Raw genomic sequence first — 23512 nt, forward strand, 5'->3', positions numbered from 1 at the left:
GGTTGGTGCAGAAAATGGAATGTTCACACTGGTACACCAAGCACTCCCGAAAGGTTGGGGCAGAATGCTCTGCTCTGCATTAACCCATGATTTTCCCAAGTGGGTAGCACTTGATGTGCGTCAAAAAGCAGACAATGATTCCCTGGTAACCATAAATGAAATAAATCAAACAACGCACTATTGACTTACTGTGGCCATGTACTTGGTTTACAGCTGAAAGACAGCCATCACCGCAGCTCTCAGACATAAATAGAATTACTACAGTTTAAAAGAAAGTTCTGGCATAAAAATAAATGATTATTTCTAAACCAAAAAATTACTTTACACCTCTCAACCGCACTTGTTAACTTTTTACCTATTATCTCCAGTAGACTCCTTTTTATCTCCATCTCCCAAACAAAAAGCTACTATATTTGCATGAAAGGTATTTGCGAGAAACAGGCTCGTTAATAAAGAGTATGTCTAATGAAAAATATGAATATGCACATTAATCACCTAATCACATTTTTCTTCTCCAGTGCAGTATATCTGCAGTGGGCCCAAGAATCTGTATTTGAACTGAAAGAAAAGTGGCATCATTTGGTGAAGGAAAGGAGATCTCGAACAGGCCACGTAGGGCAACAACAGACTTCATTTGGTTACAGAATGGGAAAGAAGTTCAGTGCAGTTTAACAGAAGTTGTTTTCCAACCACTGCAAAGCCTTGCATGAGTGAGTGGGTAACTAACTTAATTGGGAACAGTACTCAGGGCAGTGTCCTAGGCACAACCATCTTCAGCTGCTTCATCAATGACCTTCCCTCCAACAGGTGGTCAGAAATGGGGATGTTCGCTGATGACTGCACAGTGTTCAGCGCCATTCACAACTCCTCAGATAATGAAGCAGTCCATGCCCGCATGCAACAAGATCTAGACGATGTTCAGGCTTGGGCTGATCTGTGGCGCGAATGTTACCTGCCACTTAAGTGCCAGGCAATGACTATCTCCAACAAACGAGAGTCTAACCACTGTACTTGACATTTAACGGCATTACCATCGCCGAATCCCCCACCATCAACATCCTGGGGGTCACCATTGACCAGAAACCTTAACTGGGCCAGCCACATAAATACTGTGGCAACAAGAGCAGGTCACAGGCTGGGTATTCTGCGGTGTCTCACCTCCTGACTCCCCAAAGCCTTTCCACCATCTACAAGGCACAAGGAGTGTGATGGAATACTCTCCACTTGCCTGGATGAATGCAGCTCCAACAACACTCAAGAAGCTCGACACCATCCAGGACAAAGCAGCCCGCTTGATTGGCACCCCATCCACCACCTTAAACATTCACTCCCTCCGCCACCAATGTACCGTGGCTGCAGTGTGTACCATCTACAAGATGCACTGCAGCAACTCCCAAACCCATGACTTCTTCCACCTAAAAGGACACGGGCAGCAGGCGCATGGGAACACCACCACCTCCAAGTTCCCCACCAACTCACATACCATCCTGACTTAGAAGTATATCGGCAATCCTTAATCATCGCTGGGTCAAAGTCCTAGAACACTCTACCTAACAGCACTGTGAGTACCTTCACCACACGGACTGCAGCGGTTCAAGGCGGCGGCTCACCACCACCTTCTCAAGTGCAATTAGGGATGGGCAATAAATGCTGGCCTTGCCAGCGACGCCCACATCCCATAAACGAATAATAAAAAACTCTTGCAGAATAAAACTAACTGCACATTCAAGGTGCTATTTAATTGACTATTTACCCAGAAATACCATGGATTTCACTTTTGTTTTGACGAATGCGTATAGTATTATCTACACACCATCAGATCCATGCGTTGGAAAAAACAAATTTCCAATATAATCTATGCAAGAGGCTTCCGTTTCTCTCTCTACCCAGGTGCAGAAGGTGTTGTAGACCAGGCTTAAATTATATACAGGGACAATTATCATTCAAAATTTATAAACAGGCAGCAATGGAAAGAAAGAACTTACATTATGCAGCATCTTGGGATGTTCCAAAGCGATCTACAGCCAATTATTTTCTTTTGAAGTGCAGTCACTGATATTATATAGGCAAATACAGCAGCCAATTTGTACACAGCATATTTCTACAAGCAGCAAATGAATTAACTAGCCAGATCATCTGTTTTTGGTGTTGTTGCATGAGGGCGGAATATTGGCCAAGACACCATAAATAACTCACTGGTCTTCTTTGAATAATGCCCTGGTCGACAGATAGTAAAAGATAGATTTCACCATTTATCGGCCCGGCATAAATTCTGTACCCTAGTCACCGACTCCATCCCCCTCTCTGGCAATCTGCTCAAGCTAGATGTGGATTATAAGACTTCTCTACATCCCACACTGAATTTGTAGTTCTCGCTGAAACAGAGGTTGGTTTCCAATAACCAGCACCTTAGACAGGTGGTCACTTCGATTTATGGAATTTTTATCTGCTATAAAATAAAAAAAGTTTTAAATGCCTTTCTCATATCTGTTATTAGCTTGACATTTATGTGGGATGAAAAGTGCAATCTGACCATCTGCAGTTTCACCTGTTATTAGATTAACACTTTAATATGCAATATACTAAACTTATATTTAACAATGAAATGTGAAACATTTGATGATGATCTGAATTTTCAGTGTTAATAAATTATAAACTAGTGTTCTGGAAGTTTCAACGACCATATTTTTGCGATTCTTAATTCAAAGGGTTCATCTTGAACTTTGAGCTCAATTGAAGTCTATGCTCAGTCTTCCTGCTCTGGATATTCTAATGGGAGAGGTGGTAGAAGGCACTGAATTCCCTTTTGCACTGCAATCTGTAAATGCTTGCTGGTTGACCCAACAGTATCACTGCCTTTATAGGACGGGCCGCCTGGTGCTCCAAATCGAAGTAGATGATGTGAACAAGGTGATGGGAAAGGTGAAAACAGAAAAATAAATACATGTATGCATTTCAAAATAAGTATTAACATAATCCACAGAAATGGATTGAGCAATGCATGTTCTACTCACATTGAAACAAGGTTGAACTGCAATACTAATAAATTCCTCTAGATGGGGGTACAGAATTAATAAGTCTTTTAAGCTTAGGAAGTCAGATCTCCATGTTTTGCTGGTTCGAAGGCACACTACCTTTAGAAGTGATTTGGAAATAATTTGTTTAGCATGTGATATTAGAAATACATGTACAATTCCTCATTTTGTCCATTTAAAAGGCTGATACTAAAAGCAATTTAAGCACTAGAAGCTAGGTTTATTGCAAAAACTAAATGACCCTCTCATTGTAAGCATGCGTTTTTGAGCTATAGAAGGTGTGCCAGTTGAGAACACACGTGTGCCACATTGAGTTGTGAGTACATAACAAATAGAAATACCAACAGATTAGAATTGTGCTTTGTAAATACAGAAACAAAATGGAAAATTATGGAAAATAAGAACAGAGCTATTGTTTAATATGTTAATAGAGTCTAGGAAAAATGGGAAGAATATTTTAAAAAACTGGGCAATAAGATGACATCTGGAACAGAGTCTGGGAACTGTTATACCACAGAGTAGTCGCCCAAAAAACTTTGAAGACATGTTCCAATGAGCTGTATAGACAAAGCTATTGGATTGTAAGGCAAGAGCTAAGCGGCAGCACAACTTCAAGGCTCATAACTTACGTTTAACTTTAAGAACTGGTCTAAATGCAACAGAAACAAGCCAACTAACGCTTGCGCTACTTGATGTGCACTCTATGCAGAATTTGTATCCAAAGGGAAGAGAGGTTATCTTTCGTTGAAAAAGAGCAAGTAACTGTTCATGAATGCAGCAAATCATTTTCAATTGGTCCTGATGTGCACCATCAACAATTTCACAAACTACTATGTAGTCATCAGATACTGGGCAGGTCACGTTAAAACATGCTCTGGGAATAATTAACTGAAAAAGAAACCATTAACAGATGTGATTAAGTCGCTTAACTCCCTGATTAAATAAATAACCCTGAACACCTTACAAGAAACTGGTTTCAACTAAGTTATTCTGTTAGAAATAGGTTGAGAATACAAGTGAGAATCAGGCTGAACATAGAAAGTTCAGAAAGGAAGTGAAAAAGAAAATAAATGGGGCAAAGAGAGAGTAGGAGAATAGATTGGCAGCTAACATAAAAGGAAATTCAAGTCTTCTATAGGCATATAAATAGTAAACTGGTGGTAAGAGGAGGGGTGGGGCTGATTAGGGACAAAAACAGAGACCTATGCATGGAGACAGAGGGCATGGCTGAGATACTAAATGAGTACTTTGCATCTGTCTTCACCAAGGAAGAAGATGCTGCCAAAGTCATAGTGAAAGAGGAGGTTGTGGAGATACTGGATGGGATAAAAATTGATAAAGAGGAGATACTAGAAAGGCTGGCTGTACTTAAAGTAGATAAGTCACCAGGACCGGATGGGATGTATCCTTGGATGCTAAGGGAAGTCGGGGTGGAAATCGCAGCGGTTCTGCCCATAATCTTCCAATCCTCCTTAGATAGCAGTGGTGTCAGAGGACTGGAGAATTGCAAATGTTACATCCTTGTTCAAAAAAGGGTGTAAGGATAAGCCCAGCAACTACAGGCCAGTCAGTTTAACCTCGGTAGTGGGGAAGCTTTTAGAAACGATAATCAGGGACAAAATTAACAGTCACTTGGACAAGTGCGGATTAATTAAGGAAATCCAGCATGGATTTGTTAAAGGCAAATCGTGTTTAACTAAGTTAAACATAGAAACATGGAAGACAGGAGCAGGAGTAGGCCATTCGGCCCCTCGAGCCTGCTCCGCCATTCATTTAGATCATGGCTGATCATCCAAACTCAGTACCCTGTCCCTGCTTTCTCCCCATATCCCTTGATCCCTTTAGCCTTAAGAAATATATCTAACTCCTCCTTGAATATACTTGATCAAGTTTTTTGATGAGATAACAGAAAGGGTTGATGAGAGCAATGCAATTGACGTGGTGTGCATGGACTTCCAAAAGGCGTTTGATAAAGTGCCACATAATAGGCTTGCCAGCAAAGTTGAAGCCCATGGAATAAAAGGGACAGTGGCAGCATGGATACGAAATTGGCTAAGTGACAGGAAACAGAGAGTAGTGGTGAACGGTTGTTTTTCGAACTGGAGGAAGGTATACAGTGGTATTCCCCAGGGGTCGGTACTAGGACCACTGCTTTTCTTGATATATATTAATGACTTGGACTTGGGTGTACAGGGCACAATTTCAAAATTTGCAGATGACACAAAACTCGGAAGTATAGTGAACAGTGAGAAGGATAGTGATAGACTTCAAGAAGACATGGACAGGCTGGTGAAATGGGTGGACACATGGCAGATGAACTTTAACGCAGAAAAGTGCAAAGGGATACATTTTGGTTGGCAGAATGAGGAGAGGCACCATAAACTAAAGGGTACAATTCTAAAGTGGGTGCATGAACAGAGGTATATGTCCACAAATCATTGAAGGTGGCAGGGCAGGTTGAGAAAGCGGTTAAAAAAGCATCCGGGATCCTGGGCTTCATAAATAAAGGCATAAGAGTACAAAAGCAAGAAAGTTATGAACCACCTTTATAAAACACTGGTTCGGCCTCAACTGCATTATTGTGCCCAATTCTGGGCACTGCACTTTGGGAAGGATGTGAAGGCCTTAGAAAGGGTGCAGAAAAGATTTACAAGAATAGTTCCACGGATGAGGGACTTCAGTTATGTGGATCGACTGGAGAAGCTGGGGCTGTTCGCCTTAGAGCAGAGAAGGTTGAGAGGAGATTTGATAGAGGTGTTCAAAATCATGAGGGATCTGGACAGAGTCGATAGAGAGAAACTGTTCCCATTGGCAGAAGGGTTGAGAACCAGAGGACACAGATTTAAGGTGATTGGCAGAAGAACCAAAGGCAACATGGGGAAAAACTTTTTTATGCAGCGAGTGGTTAGGATCTGGAATGCACTGCCTGAGAGGTGGTGGAGGCAGATTCAATCTTGACTTTCAAAAGGGAATTGGATAAGTACCTGAAGGAAAAAAAATTGCAGGGCTACGGGGAAAGGGCGGGGGAGTGGGACTAGCTGAAGTGCTCTTGCAGAGAGCCGGCACGGGCTCGATGGGCCGAATGGCCTCCTTCTGTGCTGTAACCATTCTATGATTCTAACTACTATTGAACTTCATTGAAAGTGGACACACTAGCTTCACATTGGTGAATTTACAGTAATGCAGCCCAGGTGCCAGGTAAGTCAATATTGGAAATTAAGAATTAAGTGCAGTTGTATAAATTTTGTAGTTATTTTCTTAAATGATAGTCAGTATCTCTTAATGCTAAGAAGAATTCTTTTATCATTAACTGCTCCTGAAATCTGTAGGTATGGAGTTATACAGTTCTTTTAACGTTTTTTTGTTTTTGAGTGCAGCCCTATAAAATGCAGCATGACAAGTATGTAAAAGCCAAATCAAAACATCATATTGTTGGCATCCTGGCACCATGCCTAGGGATAATCGTAGGTATTGCAGTTTGCGCTGTTTAAGAAAGCTGACATCAGTTTCTTCTCACCTTTTAACAGCAGGTTACTAATACATTCAGATGTTTTTACAATGTGACTATAGCTTAATAAGTCCTACGCCTTTAGGCAGTGAAACTTAACATTCAAACGTACACATATTTTTAATTCAGAGAATCAAACATGGATTTTCAGTCAATTGCGCTGATATATAGAGTAAATTTAGAGAACACACCCCTCCATTGAACATTGCTTCATTCATTGTACTCTTGCAATTAAAATATGATTTTTTTTTTGGTATAGAGATGCTACTGTATGACAGAATGCTGGGGTATTTTTAGTATTGTTTTCTTCCTTTCCCTGCTAATTTTCTTCCCATGCCTCTGTTAGAGTGCACTCAACACCTTTTAGAACAGATACCTCATCGAGTGTCAGTGGCTTCTTCAGTCACAGGCCATCACTCAAAGGCAAGACTGCGAGTCAGCCCTGCTCTACATCCGGACATGCTCACTGTAGCAGAGACCCCTGGATTGAGATTGGCAGTGGCAACCATGGCTGATTTTCCCCTCTCTAAGCTGGGTCACTGAGGTTGCTGCAGTGCTCCCGCTGCCATCTTGGCTATGGTTAGCTGGCTCAGCCCAGACTGGTGCTCAAACTTGGCAACTCCCTGGTTTGTATGATTTAGCTACTCATTGTTTGAACCAATCGAGTCAGTGTTATGCTAAACCTTTATGAAACACTGGTTAGGCACCAGCTGGAGTCTTGTGGCCAATTCTGGGCACCAAACTTTAGGAACGATGCCAAGGCCTCAGAGAGGGTGCAGAGGAGATTTACTAAAATGGTACCAGGGATGAAGGACTTCAGTTACATGGAGAGACTAGAGAAATTGAGGTTGTTCTCCTTAGCACAGAGAAGGTTAAGGGGAGAATTGATAGAGGTGTTCAAAATCGTGAAGGGTTTTGTATTTCCAAAGGGAATTGGATAAATACATGAATGGAAAAACAAATTACAGGGCTTTGGGGAAAGAGGAGAGTGGGACTGATTGGATAGCTCTTTCAAAGAGCCAGTACAGGCACAATTGGCCGAATGGTCTCCTTCTGCGCTGTATCATTCTATCTATGAGGTTGCTTAAGTAGGCCTCAACTGAAGATGGGTTTAACACCTTATGTGAAGTGGTTCTTCATGTAAAATAATGGAGTCATGTCAAAACAGCGATGGTGGTGACAGAAGACAATGTGGTACATCATTTTTTCCATTAAAAAATTTGAGTACATTGTCACAAATACAATTTGCTTCAAGAAATTACACTTTTGCATCATAATTATAAATGTACAAAAATGACGAGCATCCTATCTTTTTGAAATAAAAATGGAATATTCCATAATAAGATTTTGCTCCTCTATTTGAACCTTCATTTTAGAGTTATTTTTCCACATAAAGACCACATCCTAAAGAATTTTAAAGTTCTTGCTTGGTCTCATGCAATTCTCATCAGTATCTGTTCCCATCTCCACCCTAGTTCTGGTGATTAATTGATCTCTTTACACCCTTAGGCCTAGAAATTCACTTTGGGCCCGCCAGCTGGCGTGCGCCCAAAAGTTAGCGCTGAGCGCGGAGCCAGTTGCGACCGTCAGATATTCAGTTTTTGCGTCCCAAGTCGGAACCGGGCGCTATTCCAGGGTGTGCCCGCCCCCGCTTGGGGCGCTGAAACTGAATTTCAGCGCTCTAGGAGCCGCTGCGCCACCCGCTGCGGAGCGGCAGGCTGCGGTACTGCAGGCCTCCTCCTTCTCTGAAGGGGGAGGTGCCTGCAACGGGGAGATCGCCACTGGATAGTGCCGGCAAATGAGCCCGGCACCACGGAGAAGTGCCGGGTTCGCGGAAAGCAGCCGGGGGGGGGGGGGGGGGGGGGGGTGGAGGTGGAGGAGGCCGGGGCAGGAGGTGCGGGCAGGCGGCCGCCGAAAAAGCGGCCGGCCGCACCTCCACCTTAAAGCGCCCCACTAAGGCTACAGTACGGCCCCGTTTTCTGATCGCTGTTTGCGGCCGCTGTGGAAGAGGCGGCCGCAACTCAATATGGGGGTCGGGCCGGTAGCGGGGGCGGTAGCGGGGCACTGCGCACACCGATGACGTCATCGGTGCCAGCGCAGCGCTAACGGCTAACGCCGCCATTACCGCTGCGCTGAATATCAGTGCAAACTCCTCTATTGGCGCAGAAGCCCTCTTTGGGCGGTAACTGGCCGCAAAGCTGGCAGCGCCTTACTGAATTTCTAGGCCTTCGTTTCTGAATAGTTACTGCTTTCTTCCCTCTTGCAATGTTTTTGCTATTTATCGATGCCTGTTAATGTTTTTCAGCTACAGAAATGCCCACGTTAAACACGTCCAACACCTATTCAAGAACTAGTCCTTGAACACCAAGTTCCTTTCCCCCAAACAGGGATGACAGATCTCTCAGTCAGGCAGGCTATGCAAGGAGGGAGATACACAGTGTGAAACAGCAGATCTGACAGTTGCCAAAACCCACAGATGCCAGTTGTCCTGCCCGGTTATGAAATAGAAGGATGTGTGTATTTCTGCTGACATCCAAGTCATACAAAGTAGACAAAATTTTAAACATCCAAGTTACTAATCCTGCATCAGAAAAATGCAAAAAAAAAACCTTCACTGCCTGTAAATTAAAATGGAAACAATATTTTAATCATACTTTTGAGAGTGAATAGCCTGTAAATACTAAATGAAGCTGCCATTTCTAAAACAAATAAATTGAAGACCGCTTTGCGGGACACTTCCGTTCAGTCCGTAAGGGTGACCCCGAGCTTCCGGTCGCCTGTCACTTTAATTCACCGCCCCATTCTCACTCAGACCTCACTGTACTCGGGCTCTTACATTGTTCCACGGAAGCTCAGTGTAAACTCGAGGAACAGCACCTCATCTTCCGATTAGGCACTTTACAGCCTTCCGGACTCAACATCGAGTTCAACAATTTCAGATCATAACCTCGGCCCCCATTACATTTTTGCTTATATTTTATCCACACTTTTGTTTTGGCCTTTCCCCCCCCCCCCTTTTTTTCCTCTCTCCCACATGGCAGCTGTCTCTCATTCTGCCAGAACATTTCACACCTAATCTAGAGCCGTCTTTTGTCTCCACTAGTCCTATCACCATCTCGTCTCGTTTTGAATACCTCTTAATGTCTCTTCACTTCTTTTGTTCTCTCCCAGCCCTGCCTTTCGATCTATTTCATTTCCTTTCCAGTTTTGAAAAAGGGTTAGACCCGAAACGTCGACTCTATTTTCTCTCCACGGATGTTGCCTGGCCTGCTGAGTTTTTCCAGCATTTTCTGTTGTTAAATTGAAGAGCTGGATCCTTTTGTTATTTGCAGTGCCTCAAGGCCCTCATGTATCCATTTAATTTAGCATCACAGTGCAGTTTACCTCTGGTGAATATTCAAACAAGCCATCCAAGTAGGTTTCTAACACACTTTCTAATCAGCACAGTACGGAGAAGGAAGTGCCCTCAAATAACATGCTCAAAACATTAAGACCATTCTCCACAGAATGGATGAGTATCTTACCGTCTTTGAAGTTCATTCTTTTTAAAAGGTGGCTTTGGACACCTAACCCAACACAGTGTTTCTCTTTATAAATGAGTAACAACTAGTGGCTGCGTACCACAATAGTCTCCACCCCCTCATTAAATCTTTTACAGGGTGGCGATTAAGGTCATTGAGCTTCCTGAAATGGTAGCGCGAGCTCTCCCAATGGCTCAGGGATAAAGCTTCAATTTCTCAAGGCATTCTTGCGTTATGGAAGGGGTAGGGAAGAAAAGGGAAACAGAAAAATCAATTTGCTAGGGTTCTCATTGCCTATTGCTATACAGCTATTCCTACTGTGGATGCCAGGTAAAGCCACAATCAATTTTAGCTCTGACCTTCACAGGCAGACAGTCTGCTAATTATCACACAGCAGGGCTACTCTTGCTTCTATTTCTTATGTTATGTTAAATAATGGCTACGTAGATGACATACCAGAGGGTGACTGGTGGCCATGGACCCATACCCCAGTGAAGCTCAATATCTTCAGAAGGGGAGGAAAGAAAATTGGCACACTACTAACGGAACTTCTGCCCCCTCCTTAGCGACGCATTGCATATTAAATACATCACGGTAAATTGATGATAGTGTGATCCAAAATTTGTTCTGCAGTTTAACAGAAGGCTGCTCAGTTAAGTCAACTGGCTCAATGTATTAAGAATCCTCAGAAGCCAGCAAATTTATCGTAAAACTAATTGGGCTTTATTGTCACCCAAAAGAGTAATGTGCAAAAATATCAGTTAAACATCAAACATAGAAGATAGGAGCAGGAGTAGGCCATTCGGCCCCTCGAGCCTGCTCCACCATTCAATGAGATCATGGCTGATCATCCAAATTCAGTACCCTGTCCCTGCTTTCTCCCCATATCCCTTGATCCCTTTAGCCTTAAGAAATATATCTAACTCCTTCTTGAATATATTTAATGAACTGGCCTCCACCGCCCTCTGTGGCAGAGAATTCCACAGGTTCACCACTCTCTGGGTGAAGAAATTCCTCCTCATTTCAGTCCTAAATGGCTTACCCCTTATCCTTAGACTATGACCCCTGGCTCTGGACTCCCCGGCCATCGGAAACATCCTTCCTGCATCTAGTCTGTCCAGGCCTGACACAATTTTATAGGTTTCGATGAGATCCCCTCTCAATCTTCTAAACTCCAGTGAATATAAGCCCAATCGACCCAATCTCTCCTCGTACGTCATTCCCGCCATCTCAGGTATCAGCCTGGTGAATCTTCGCTGAACTCCTTCCATGGCAAGAACGTCCTTCCTCAGATAAGGCGACCAGATCAAGTGCACCATATCATCTATATTTCTGCCCTAATTTCAAACTATCACACTCCCTCCACTCCCAGAAGACCTTTTCTTTAATATATGAGATCGGCACAAATCAAGAGTATCCAGCGTCCAACATATTGCATAAAGCTTAACGTACAGTAGCACAACAGCATTGGATTTACTGTTGAGAACAAACAATCTGTCGATATTACAAGATTCTGAACTCCTGGCATAAGCTTTCATGACCCCAAACCAGAACAGCAGGATGCTGACAGACTTCCATGAGAATCATAACATTAATAATTGTCACTCAAAGAGCAGGAGAACTTATCCACACTGGTGTGAAAGGATCTCTAAATGCTGACCTCAGGAATAGTTGCTAATAGGACTTCCTGGCCTGCTACATTGAAAGGAGCGCTATCACCATAATTGATCACAGATCTCACCGCGGGACGTTTTACTACATTAAAGGCACTATATAAATGCAAGTTTTTGGTTTATACCTAATGACAACCACTTTGACTTACAGGTTCCACTCCTGATGGGACGTCACCTTTTTGATTTTTGCCCTGGGTCACTTAAGGAAATCGGAATTTCTTTTGATATTTCAGTTCGCTAAATTCTAATAGAATACAATCATTGGTGGCACCTGCCTGGGTAGGTTTTTTCAGATCTTAGAAGAAACGGTCTTTAATGTAATGATTTTCTTTCAGTTTCTCCTTCATTCACTCTTCCTTCATCAGTCTCATGTTTCTTTTCTTAATTCTGTTTCTCCAGTACCCCCATCTATCCCAACTCTATGACGATAAAACATGAGAAGGGATGAAAAAGAAAAAAAGAAATGGTGAGAGTCAACTTGTGGAAGTGCTCTCATACCTTCAAGTGGCAGACTGAAGGGCAGCATTAGCTTAGCCTAGAGTGTAGCTCAGCTGCAGGCTCGACCAAGCAAAGAGGTGACAAAAATGGGGCAAAGAAACATTAAATATCAGAAAATTATTAAAAGAAACAATTTTTTCTGTATTACCTACATCAGGATAATTTTACCAAAACATTTCTTAAAATAAATGCATTTATTTACCAAATTTAAGTTATCTGACACTATAGACATCAGTTGCAGACCGGGAGCTCAATACCAATTCCTTTCAGGCCTCATTAAAAACAAAGGCTTTAGAAAATTGGATATAATCAGATTTGCAAGCTACAATAACAGTTCTGCTGTGGATGCTTTGATTGTTCATCGACACACACAGAAAGCAGCACATCAGAGTATTTCTATTAAGTTCAAGAAGTCATTTTTTGGCTGGCCTAAAGTTGTCTGAATCTTTTTAATCCTGACACTAAGATATTTGGTTGACACCCTCAATAGCTCCTAAACTTATTCAACTTTCTTATTTGTTTTTAATTCCTTCCATCTATATATGGCGCTATTCTACAGACTTCCAAACCACTGCACTGAGAAGCTAAAGAACAAGAAAAATGCTTTAAAGGATTAGATCTTAAAAAAACACACCATTCAGGGTTGTTGAAGTAACAGTAAGTCAGGCTAACTACAGTTACATACATCTGAAGGATTTCAATGAAACCAGACTTACAGCCAGGTTTATTTGCAGCCACATTTGTGAAATCATGAAGTTTTGTTCGCTCAATGTCAGAAGAAATTAAGGTGCATTAGCGCTTGCACATGCTCAGTAGTCTGAGAAATTAAAGTCCAAAAAGCCACAGCCATTTTATATACAAAAATTAAGAACTTTGCGGTGGACCAGGAAAAGGAAAGAATCCATCAAAGCTTCGCATCCACACCTTTTTTTAAACAACCCCTGCTTTAAACTATATGGGCTTAAGTAACATAACAGAAGCTACACCGGTTAACAATACGTGAAATTCCATCATGGTTTGATCGTTTCAGAATGGTTTCCTCTACTGTATGATACGGAGGTCCAGCTTGCAGAAAAATTGTTTTTAAAAAAAAAAAAAAAAAATTCACAGGATTTTCATAGCTTATGCAAAATTCATTACATTCCCAGTCATCGTTTAGCATTTTAGAAGACTCACCGGCAACATGTACAACTGGTTATTTCACAAAAACTTATTCCTCATGTCTCAAGGGTTCTGTGCAGTATTTTCTAAAAAGTACATTCATATTGCATATACCGCAGTATGTGAACCTATTTGTGAATAATGATAGTCCCACTGTAAACTTGCAGCAATCTGTGAAATCCTGGCTATTTGAGGTTTTTTTTTTTTTTATCCGTCCCTGGGATATGGGCATCGCTGGCAAGGCCTTGTCCTTATAGGTAGAGGTTGCGGGTTTGGGAGATGCTGCCGAAGAAGCCTTGGCACCTTGTAGATTTTTTTTGTAGATGTTCATGGGATGTGGGCAGCGCTGGCAAGGACAACATTTATTGCCCATCCCTAATTGCCCTTGAGAAGGTGGTGGTGAGCTGCCTTCTTGAACCGCTGCAGTCCGTGTAGTAAAGGTACTCCCACAGTGCTGTTAGGGAGAGTTTTCTAGGATTTTGACCTAGCGACGATGAAGGATCGGCGATATACATCCAAGTCAGGATGGTGTGTGATTGGAGGGGAACTTGGAGCTGGTGGTGTTCCCATGCGCCTGCTGCCCTTGTCCTTCTAGGTGGAAGAGGCCGTGGGTTTGGGAGTTGCTGCAGTGCATCTTGTAGATGGTACACGCTGTAGCCACGGTACACCAGTGTTGGAGGAAGTGAATGTTTAAGGTGGTGGATGGGGTGCCAATCAAGTGGGCTGCTTTGTCCTGGATAGTGTCGAGCTTCTTGGCTGTTACTGGAGCTGCACTCATCCAGGCAAGTGGAGAGTATGCCATCACACTCCTGACTTGTGCCTTGTAGATGGTGGAAAGGCTTTGGGAAGTCAGGAGGAGAGACACTCGCCGCAGAATACCCAGCCTCTGACCCGCTCTTGTTGCCACAGTATTTAGGTGGCTGGTCCAGTTAAGTTTCTGGTCAATGGTGACCCCCCAGGATGGTGATGGTGGGGGATTCGGCGATGGTAATGTCGTTGAACATCAAGGGGAGGTAGTTAGACTCTCGCTTGTTTGAGATAGTCATTGCCTGGCACCTGTGTGGCGCGAATCTTACCTGCCACTTATCAGCCCAAGCCTGAATGTTGTCCAGGTCTTGCTGCATGCGGGCATGGACTGCTTCATTTTCTGAGGAGTTGCAAATGGAACTGAACACTGTGCAATCATCAGCGAACATCCCCAGTTCTGACGTTATGATGGAGGGAAGGTCATTGATGAAGCAGCTGAAGATGGTTGGGCCTAGGACACTGCCCTAAGGAACACCTGCAACAATATTCTGGGGCTTAGAAGATTCACCAACAACCACAACCAACCATTCAAATTCACAAACAGCTGAGCCCAACAGAATTCAACTAGCTAATATAAAAACAGAAAATGCTGGAAATATTCAGCAGGTCAGGCAGCATCTGTGGAGAGAGAAACAGAGTTCATGTTTCAGGTCATTCAGAAAGGTCATCAACCTGAAACATTAAACCTGTTTCTCTCTCCACAGATGCTGCCTGACCGGCTGAGTATTTCCAGCATTTTCTGTTTTTATTTCAGATTCCCAGCATCCACAGTATTTTGCTTCAGAATTCAACTAGCTGATCTTTTTAAAGTTTAAACTATGTTCAAACAAAGATTTCAATATTATCCTGGCCATGAATCTGCAGGATCCGCCCTGAACTTAAATATATCGAAGCTGGGCATCAAATGCAAATTCACCTACACTTTACACAGAACACTCATTAACCTGCAACATTCAGGAAAATAAAACTCAAGTATCAGCAGCTTGAACTACACAGTCCACGGTCATTTGGGAAGGGGCGGGAGCTGTCTGAATTTCAATGAGATTTTCTGAAAATGTTAGAAAATTAATCTTAACATGCAACACACAAAAAAGTTTATTTCATGTCACTAACACATCAATATTCATGGTAATAAACTGCTCAAGCTTGATGTCTTGTCAATCCCTCAAAGTGTTAAGACTCGAAACACGCTCCTGGGCAGGCTCTCCTGCAAGTACTAACAACAGGAGCTATTTTCCTGAATAAAACACAAGCAAAATGTAACAAAAATCCAGATACCCACATAGATAAAAATGCTAGTTTGAAAGCAAAACACACATAGTTTTCATTTTAAAAACTGAGAAAAACCTGTACTATCCTTTAAAAGGCCAAGAACTTGGGTTAACTAATAATAGTACTCTCAAAAAAAATCTCCTGGATTGAACAGCTGTTTTTTGCACTGATGATTCTAAAATAAAATTTGAATTGATAGCACTTTATAAAATAAACCCAAAGTTAAAATGTACAATTTTTAGTGTGATTTGCTTGATCACTCTACCGGTGAAACTATTAATATAGGTCACAGCTGGGCCTCAAACCCACATATGAATAAAGCCCATCTGTTTCCTAGACTTTTCTGCATTAATGAGAAACTGCTGTTCACTGATGCAGATAACAATACCCTCACGTCTTCCTTAATGTACAAGCAAATGAGTGACGAGAGCAATTTATTACTCTTATCTCTGCTCGGTGGCTATGCACAAAACAGAAATAAAACAGGCTCTACTTATTAAACTCGAATACCAGTCAGTGGAGGTAATCTCTGTACTTGAGCCAAGCCTGTGGAAAATGTCAACTTCAAATTTGCTTTTATGATGTGCAGAAGATTACATTGCCATATGGTGTGGTCTGTCAGACTGCTATTCACAATAAGCAACAGCACTTTAATCCATGGGAGTGAGTGTTATTTGCACCGATCAGACTGGCAAAACATCAGCTGATTGAGAAATTAAAAACAAGGAGACACTCGTTTTTGCTCAACTTACTCTAAATAAATTGCCAAAGCAAGAAGTCACTATTTAGAAGGAACCTGCAAGGATTATTTCATTTGGACACAAGGCCAATGTATTTTGATTGGACCCACCACAGGTTCAAAAACCCTTAATGCTCAGATACTTATTCTTCTGTAAAAGCTCAACATATTTTTCAGAACAGGTGGAATTGAAGAGCTATAGGTTTCTCTTTGATAGGTCTATTGAGGCAATCCTGGTTAAGCTAAAAGCTTAACTGCACTAGAGTTCTATTCCTAGCATCAAATGAGGTGTCAAAACAAGGGGAAAAAAACCTACAAATGTTGGAAACCAGAAATAAAAACAAAAGACGTTGGCAAGACAGGAGGAGGTCAGGTAGCATCTGTAGAGAGAAAAATAGAGATAGTTTTGGACAATGCCCTTCTTCAGAATTCAAGACAAAAAATAAGCATTTTAACAATTCAAAAAAGTGAGGGTAAAAAGGGAGCTCAAAACAGAAGCAAACAACAGCTATTTCAATCAGAGACGGAAAGTTAATGGGTGAATATCGGCAATTCACCGATTAACTTCCCCTTTGTGTTTGCAATATCTGTTGTTTCCTTGTGGGCTTTTTTTTCCTCTCTTCCTCTCGTTTTTTCTGTTTCTATTAAGATGCTACTTCATCTTTCAGTTCTGAAGGACACTGCTGTCTTTCTCTCCATGGATGCTGACCAACCTGCTGTGTGTTATAAGGAGAAACTCAAGACACTTGGACTATTCCCACTGAAGCAAAGAAGGCTAAAAGGAGGTTTAATAATTATTTTTAAAGTCATGAAGGATTTTGATAGGATGGGAAAGACTATTTGCTCTGGTTGGGAATCACTGTTGAAGCGGAGGCAATGTCAAACTATCAAGAAGCCTGAGAGGGGTTAGGAGATTTTTTTTTAATGCTGAGTTGTTGAAGCATGAAGTCTCCCTTTGCCACATGGAGTAGTCGAGACAGACAACTGCATTTTTAAGGAAAGAATAAATAAACATTTGAAGCAGAGAAAGATACAGGGACACGGGGAAAGAACAAGGCAATGTAACTAGCTTTGGATTGCTCTAGCACAAACACAATGGGCCATAAAGCCTCTTCTGTGTTGTATACATTTAGGGTTCGAAGTGGAACAGGGCTCTTAAAAAGTTTTCACTTGTAAAGCACTGCTGGAGAATCTTGTGAAACCTGATCAAGAAGTAGATGAGAACAAATGAACAGACATGCAAATGTCACTAGTGCAAAACCTAAAGGACCAAAATAACACATTGCATATGATGAGCACGCTTGCATTTATATACAGGAAACTCTTTCGTATCCGGCACCGATGGGACCGGGATGGTGCCGGTCGATTAAAAATTCCGGATAACCAAATTAGTGCTAACCAGTTAGCACCCGGCGTGGGAGTACTGCCCCAGACGCTAAATTGAGCTTACCGCCCCGGCGAGGAAGCGGAGCGCTATCTCGGGCGGTCCACTTTCTCTCGGGGTGGTGTCTGGAGCGCAAAGCGCTGTAGCGCCGGAGCACTACGCGGCCGCTCCATATAGCACTGACGCGCTTCATCACCCCTCCCCTTCCGTTAAAGGGGAAGGGTGCTGCGCACTCTGCAGGCCGTTTGACGGCCTCCACTAGCCCCCACTGACTAACTCGGCCACCGCGGGAGACTCGGACTCGACAACATTTCCGGAGTATGAATTTTGCCGGTTATTAGAGAATTCCGGATATTTAGCTGCCGTTTAAATGAGAGTTTCCTGTACGGCTTTATTAAGGGCATAGAACATGATGCACTTTACCACCAATGGATTAGTTTTGAAGTGCAGTCACGGTTAACGTGGCAACTAATTTGCACACAGGTTGCACAAACAGCAAATGAATAAACTCCAGACAATCTGTTTACGGTGCTTTGGCTGAGGGAGGAATGTTAGCCAGGACACCGGAAAACTCCCTGATCAACATTAAATAATGCCGTGGGATCATTTATGCCCACCTGGGCAGTCAGACAGACAGCTATAATTTAATTTCACATTGAAGATAGCATCTTCAACATGCAGCACTCCCTTAATACTACACTGAAGAGTCAACTTAGATTATGTCCTCATATCTGTAGTGGGGCTTTAACACAATCTTCTGACTCAGAGCTGAAAGTGCTACCAACAGAGCCAAGCCGACACATACAATACCCTATCTTCAGGGCAGCACGGTGGCATAGTGGTTAGCACTGTTGCCTCACAGCGCCAGGAACCCGGGTTCAAATCCGGCCTCGGGTGACTGTGTGGAGTTTGCACATTCTCCCCGTGTTTGCGTGGGTTTTCTCCGGGTGCTCCGGTTTCCTCCCACAGTCCAAAGATGTGCGGGTTAGGTTGATTGACCATGATAAAAATTGACCCTTAGTGTTAGGGGGGAGTAAATACATGGGGTTACGGGGTTACAGGGATAGGGCTTGGGTGGGATGGCTGTCGGTGTAGGGACTGGGTGCTAGGGTTTGGATGATCAGCCATGATCTCGTTGAATGGCGGAGCAGGCTCGAAGGCTGGGAAGGTTTGGCTCCGTTCCAAGACATTACATCCCAACTCCCCAGCCTGCTCATAAGCAGGTAAATGGCAGCAGTGATCATCAATTCAGTAATAAACAAGTACCATATACAGAAACCAAGAAAAAAATCAAGCTCTATTACCAATGCAGAAACTCCACTGTAGATCTGATCCTGAAGGATTTTTTTTTTTTTTTTTTTAATAAAAGGGATGGGGGGTGGGGGGAAAGTAAACAGAATTTCTTAAAAAATAATTCCACTTCATACACCATTCCTCAGGCAAAGGAATGGGGAGGTGATCTGCTCCCAAATGCCAGTTTAATAGCACTCGTGCCCCTCAGTTAGAAAGTTGCAGACTCAAACCCCAGTCTAGGACTTGAGTGTATTATCTAGGCTGACACTTCAGTGCAGTCCTGGGAGCGCTTCATTGCCAGAGGTACTATCCTTCGGGTGAAACGTTAAACCATAGCACTTTCTGCCCAGCCAGTAGACACTAAAGATCCCACAACTGTATTCAAAGAGTAGCAGGGAGTCCTCCCTCAGCCATCACCATCAAAAACAGAGTAAGGGTTGTTCTCCTTCGAGCAGAGAAGGTTGAGAGGAGATTTGATAGGGGTTCAAAATCATGAGGGGTCTAGGCAGAGTAGATAGAGAGAAACTGTTGCCATTGGCTAAAGGGTCGAGAACCAGAGGACACAGATTTAAGGTGATTGCCAAAAGAACCAAAGGCGACATGAGGAAAAACTCTCTTACGCAGCGAGTGGTTAGGATCTGGAATGCGCTGCCTGAAAGGGTGGTGGAGGCAGACTCAATCGTGGCTTTCAAAAGGGAATTGGATAAGTACCTGGAGGGAAAAAATTGCAGGGCTACGGGGAAAGGGCGGGGGGAGTGGGACTAGCTGAAGTGCTCTTGCAGAGAGCCGGCACGGGCTCAACAGGCCGAATGGCCTTCTTCCGTGCTGTAACCACTATGATTAATAACCAGTCGTCAGTCAGTCAGTCATTCATTCATTGATCTCATGGCATTTCATGGAACCTTGCTGATCACAATACCACTATTGTGTTCAGCAAGGTCCTAAAAAATGCAATGAAACAAATGCCCAATTAATCTATTTTGATAGTTGAGAGAGAATTACTTGTTCCTCAAAGTTCATTTTACACTGCAGAAAACCCCAGTCATGAACCCATCCAACATTTCCTGGTGTAAAATTCCAATGCCTCAGACAACTGTACAACTGCCTGGATTTCAATGCTATTAACCTTTTTCCCCATCTCCATCTTTTTAATTAAATTTAAACTTCCTTTGGATGGTATCAGCTGGGATAAACTATTTTAGTCATGGTGCAATGCACACTGAGCAGCAAGTCACAGTATGGAGTTGGGGAAGGAGAGGGCGAGGGCTTCAATCACTCACTCTGGTGAGTTAGTGAGCTCACCAGTACTGTCGTTAGGAGGCTCCGAGAAGGGCTGTTCCAAGTGCTGATCTGCAGTCATATAAGTGGAGGACTGGGAGCAGGTTGGCTACCCATTCTATTAGCCTCATCCATTGGATGGTCTGGGGAGATAAGGCAGGGATTTTTGCACTACAGCTCACACCCCATCTACTATCCCTGCAGAAAGAGTGCCAGCTGCAAATGTGCCATTATGCCAGAATTTCAAGAGCAGAACATGCTGCTTACTCAGGAATTTGTTGCTTGTGACAGATATGTCATTACATAGTATTGTCCCTTCAGGAATAGTATGTCAGTCTTAAGCTGGACACTGAAGTATACAAACTGGTAGATTTTCCTTCCGCTCCCCTTGCATTGTTTTTTTTTTTTTTTTTAAAGAGCGAGGTGAACATCAACCTAGTCACAAATCGAGAATATGACCCATCTGCAAATGCCTTTGAGTAAATATTACCGTGGCAGACATCCTATATATCATTTACAATACACACTAAACCAAATTTGATTTTGATCAAAGATGCACTTAGTAAGTTCAGAGTCCACTTGATCCAAATATAACTCAATTTCCTGTGTAAATTAGCACTTTGACAAAAGAAATATGATGTCCATTATATTAGCTAGAGTTTCATGAGAAATATTTTCTGCAATAAGGATTAACTAACAGTTCACATTGTGTGTTCTGCTAGTTCCCATAGGTTACTGTATTTGATGGGCAGTCCATTTCGGTATAGTCTTGTCCTACTTCAACAGGCAACAATTTAGAATAGAGTGCTGAGTCTTAAAAGAAATCTTTGAAAATTTGAAGGAATACCTTGTATTTTGTCATAGTACTAAAATGGTTATTTCTGAAGAACACACACAATTCTCCTTCTTCAACCGTGGAAATCAGTTCACATAACCCGTGGTATGTCAGCTGGGTTGCTGTGCTGTTCAAAAACTGTTCTGCAACAAAACCTAAGGACACAAAAAGTCATTCAGGTTATTACAGCTAAATACAAGTACTGGTCTGAACTCATCACAGGCACATTGCAAGCTAGGAATTCAAGGATCTCAGAGAATGTCAATGGTCTGTGCCTATTCTTGCCTATTTTAAGAGTGAAGTAGATTTACACCTCAAAATGTGTGATGGCCACACACCTCTTAAATATTTCAATTATTGTTACAACAGTTTCTACTGGAATATTGCGGAGAGCTATATAGATGACAGCAAGATTCTCACGTCTGCCACAACGGTCATGCTTGTATTCTGCTTCCTGTAATGTGTTGCTTTTACACAACAGAAGAAACAAAAGGATTTTTTTTTAAATCATGTTTTCCTCGATGACTCATGAAGGCCATATCGAGCAGAAAATCCAACTTTCAATTCCCAGTTTGTGTTGAGTTCGCTGATGTCAGCCAGGGTGGTAGCAGGGTGCTAAAATTGACCTCATCGCCCGAACTAGGGAGAGGACAACCTGCAGGGGTTCCTGCTCCTAATCTATATCCAGTGACTTGCTACTGGAAGCCACATGTGTTTGGGCAGGATCTGATTTGGTTGTGATGCTTTATCAGTTGAATAACCTGCCAGCAGTTATCACCAGGGCTCATACATGAAGAATGGTTACTTGAGTGAGATACTGGAGGACACTTGTGGGAAAATCCCTAGTATAACTCAGCACCTTTTGGAGAAAAGGGAAAATCTCTTTCTGCTTCCCAAGTGATTCCATTTCACTTAAAAGCAAATAAAATGCTAGGAGTATTGGCACTGCCAAAGAGAGACACAATCTTAGTTAATTAATTATGTTCTAATCCAGACACTGCTCACTGCTCTCCTCACCAAAAACATTCTGAACAAAAATAGAAATGTCTGGCAAAATACTTGAAATTATGAAAAACAGCAATCACAATTTATAAAGTTTAAAATGGCTTCAGAGTATCTCACAGTAAGTAGAGATTAGAGTGGGATAGCACACAAGACTGATGGCAGTCAACAAGACAATCACCATATATTAACCTGAAATAGAATTCTTCCGAATGGTTTTAAAAATAATGCAAAATGCACCAATTTTTGCATAAGTCTCAAATTATTTTCAACCCTAAAGTAAGGTGATAGGATCAGTGATGGTCTCGTTTTTCCATACTGCTGGATGGACATGGGACACCAGGTGGGCACAGTATTGTTCTAATTTTAAAACAAGAAACGCAGGTAACAATGTTTCCATTTATTATGGCTACTTGCGTTTCCATTATCACTGCTGAAGCATTACTACAGTCTAGAAATTCTGCAGGCCAAAATGCTTCTTTAGTATTCATTTAGCAATATTCATGTAAAATAAGTAGTTAATTAAGTATGCTCAGATACATACCATATTTTGAAAGATACTGTTTTAGGCTTACAAGATGAGGATAGTTTAAGACCCTTCAAAGCATGCAGAGTACAGTAGTTTTACTAATGTTTGGATTAGACCACTGATGCAGAGATTGGTACGTAAAATGCTCAGAACATGGTTGATGGCAAAAGTTAAAATGTAAATCAAACAGATTTCTATAGTAATGACAAGGGACAAGTTTTAACAAAATTATACACCTAATGTGAATAAGATCAAGTGGAAAAGGCTAATTATTCATATAAGCGTGTCTGATCCCCTTCTATACAAGGCTGCTCACACACTGGGAGTGCAGCATGCTAAACCCTCAATCCCCAGTATCACAAGCATTAGTACACAATTCACTGTTACAATCATCCATTCAATAGGTTTCCAATTACAAGATAGGTTATCAAGGGCATGGAAAACAGCATTTTGATATGGAAAGAGGGGAAAAAAATTCAAAGCAGAGTTAACCCAGATGAGTTGTACACAACCCTGATCTAAACAGACAGGCCTGGGAGTATATCACCTGCCTATCTTCTCATCAAGTATTATCTGGCCCAGAGACCCAAGAAAAGGGAAAGGAATATCTTAAAATAAATTAGTGGGTCTTGTTAAAATAAATGCACATAAAGCAAATTTCCTATACAGAAATTAAGGTCTAATATTGACTGTGTCATTTTTCTATTATCAAACCTATATAAAAAAAATCTATAATATATGCGCCACAACGGAATGGCAATTTGACAGATACAGATAACCTGTGTTAAAATATAGGTCATTTCATTTACAATAAATTATGTCACTTGTTTCAAAAGTGCAACGCTCTAATAGTGCAACGCAATAAATGTGAAGGATCACTCCAGCTACAAACAGAAGTGCAAAGCACAACCAGAACCAAAATTAGTTTTTTATGGGCTTGGTGCCCTTAAGTCGAAGCTTGGGTACAACTTTAAAGA

The 23512-nt window shown here is 42.1% G+C and overlaps 1 protein-coding gene across 4 annotated transcripts in view; it reads right to left on the reverse strand.

Moving 5' to 3' along the window:
- Positions 1 to 23512, reverse strand: part of mindy2 (MINDY lysine 48 deubiquitinase 2) — a 64788-nt gene that overhangs the window by 11517 nt on the left and 29759 nt on the right. For 2 of the 4 annotated variants that reach the window (XM_085968711.1, XM_085968710.1), the window contains exons 6-7: positions 21017 to 21159; positions 3015 to 3134 (exon numbers count right to left, since the gene is read on the reverse strand). The exons of 1 other annotated variant lie outside the window; for it this stretch is intronic. In XM_085968711.1, the coding sequence (XP_085824837.1) occupies positions 3015 to 3134; positions 21017 to 21159 (263 nt within the window). The remainder of the gene's footprint in view (positions 1 to 3014; positions 3135 to 21016; positions 21160 to 23512) is intronic. One more of the 4 variants, XM_085968712.1, reaches the window with a different exon arrangement.

This window comes from Somniosus microcephalus, chromosome 27 (assembly GCF_052327205.1).
Source record: "Somniosus microcephalus isolate GS21.2 chromosome 27, FLI_Smic_1.0, whole genome shotgun sequence".
NCBI lineage: Eukaryota > Metazoa > Chordata > Chondrichthyes > Squaliformes > Somniosidae > Somniosus > Somniosus microcephalus.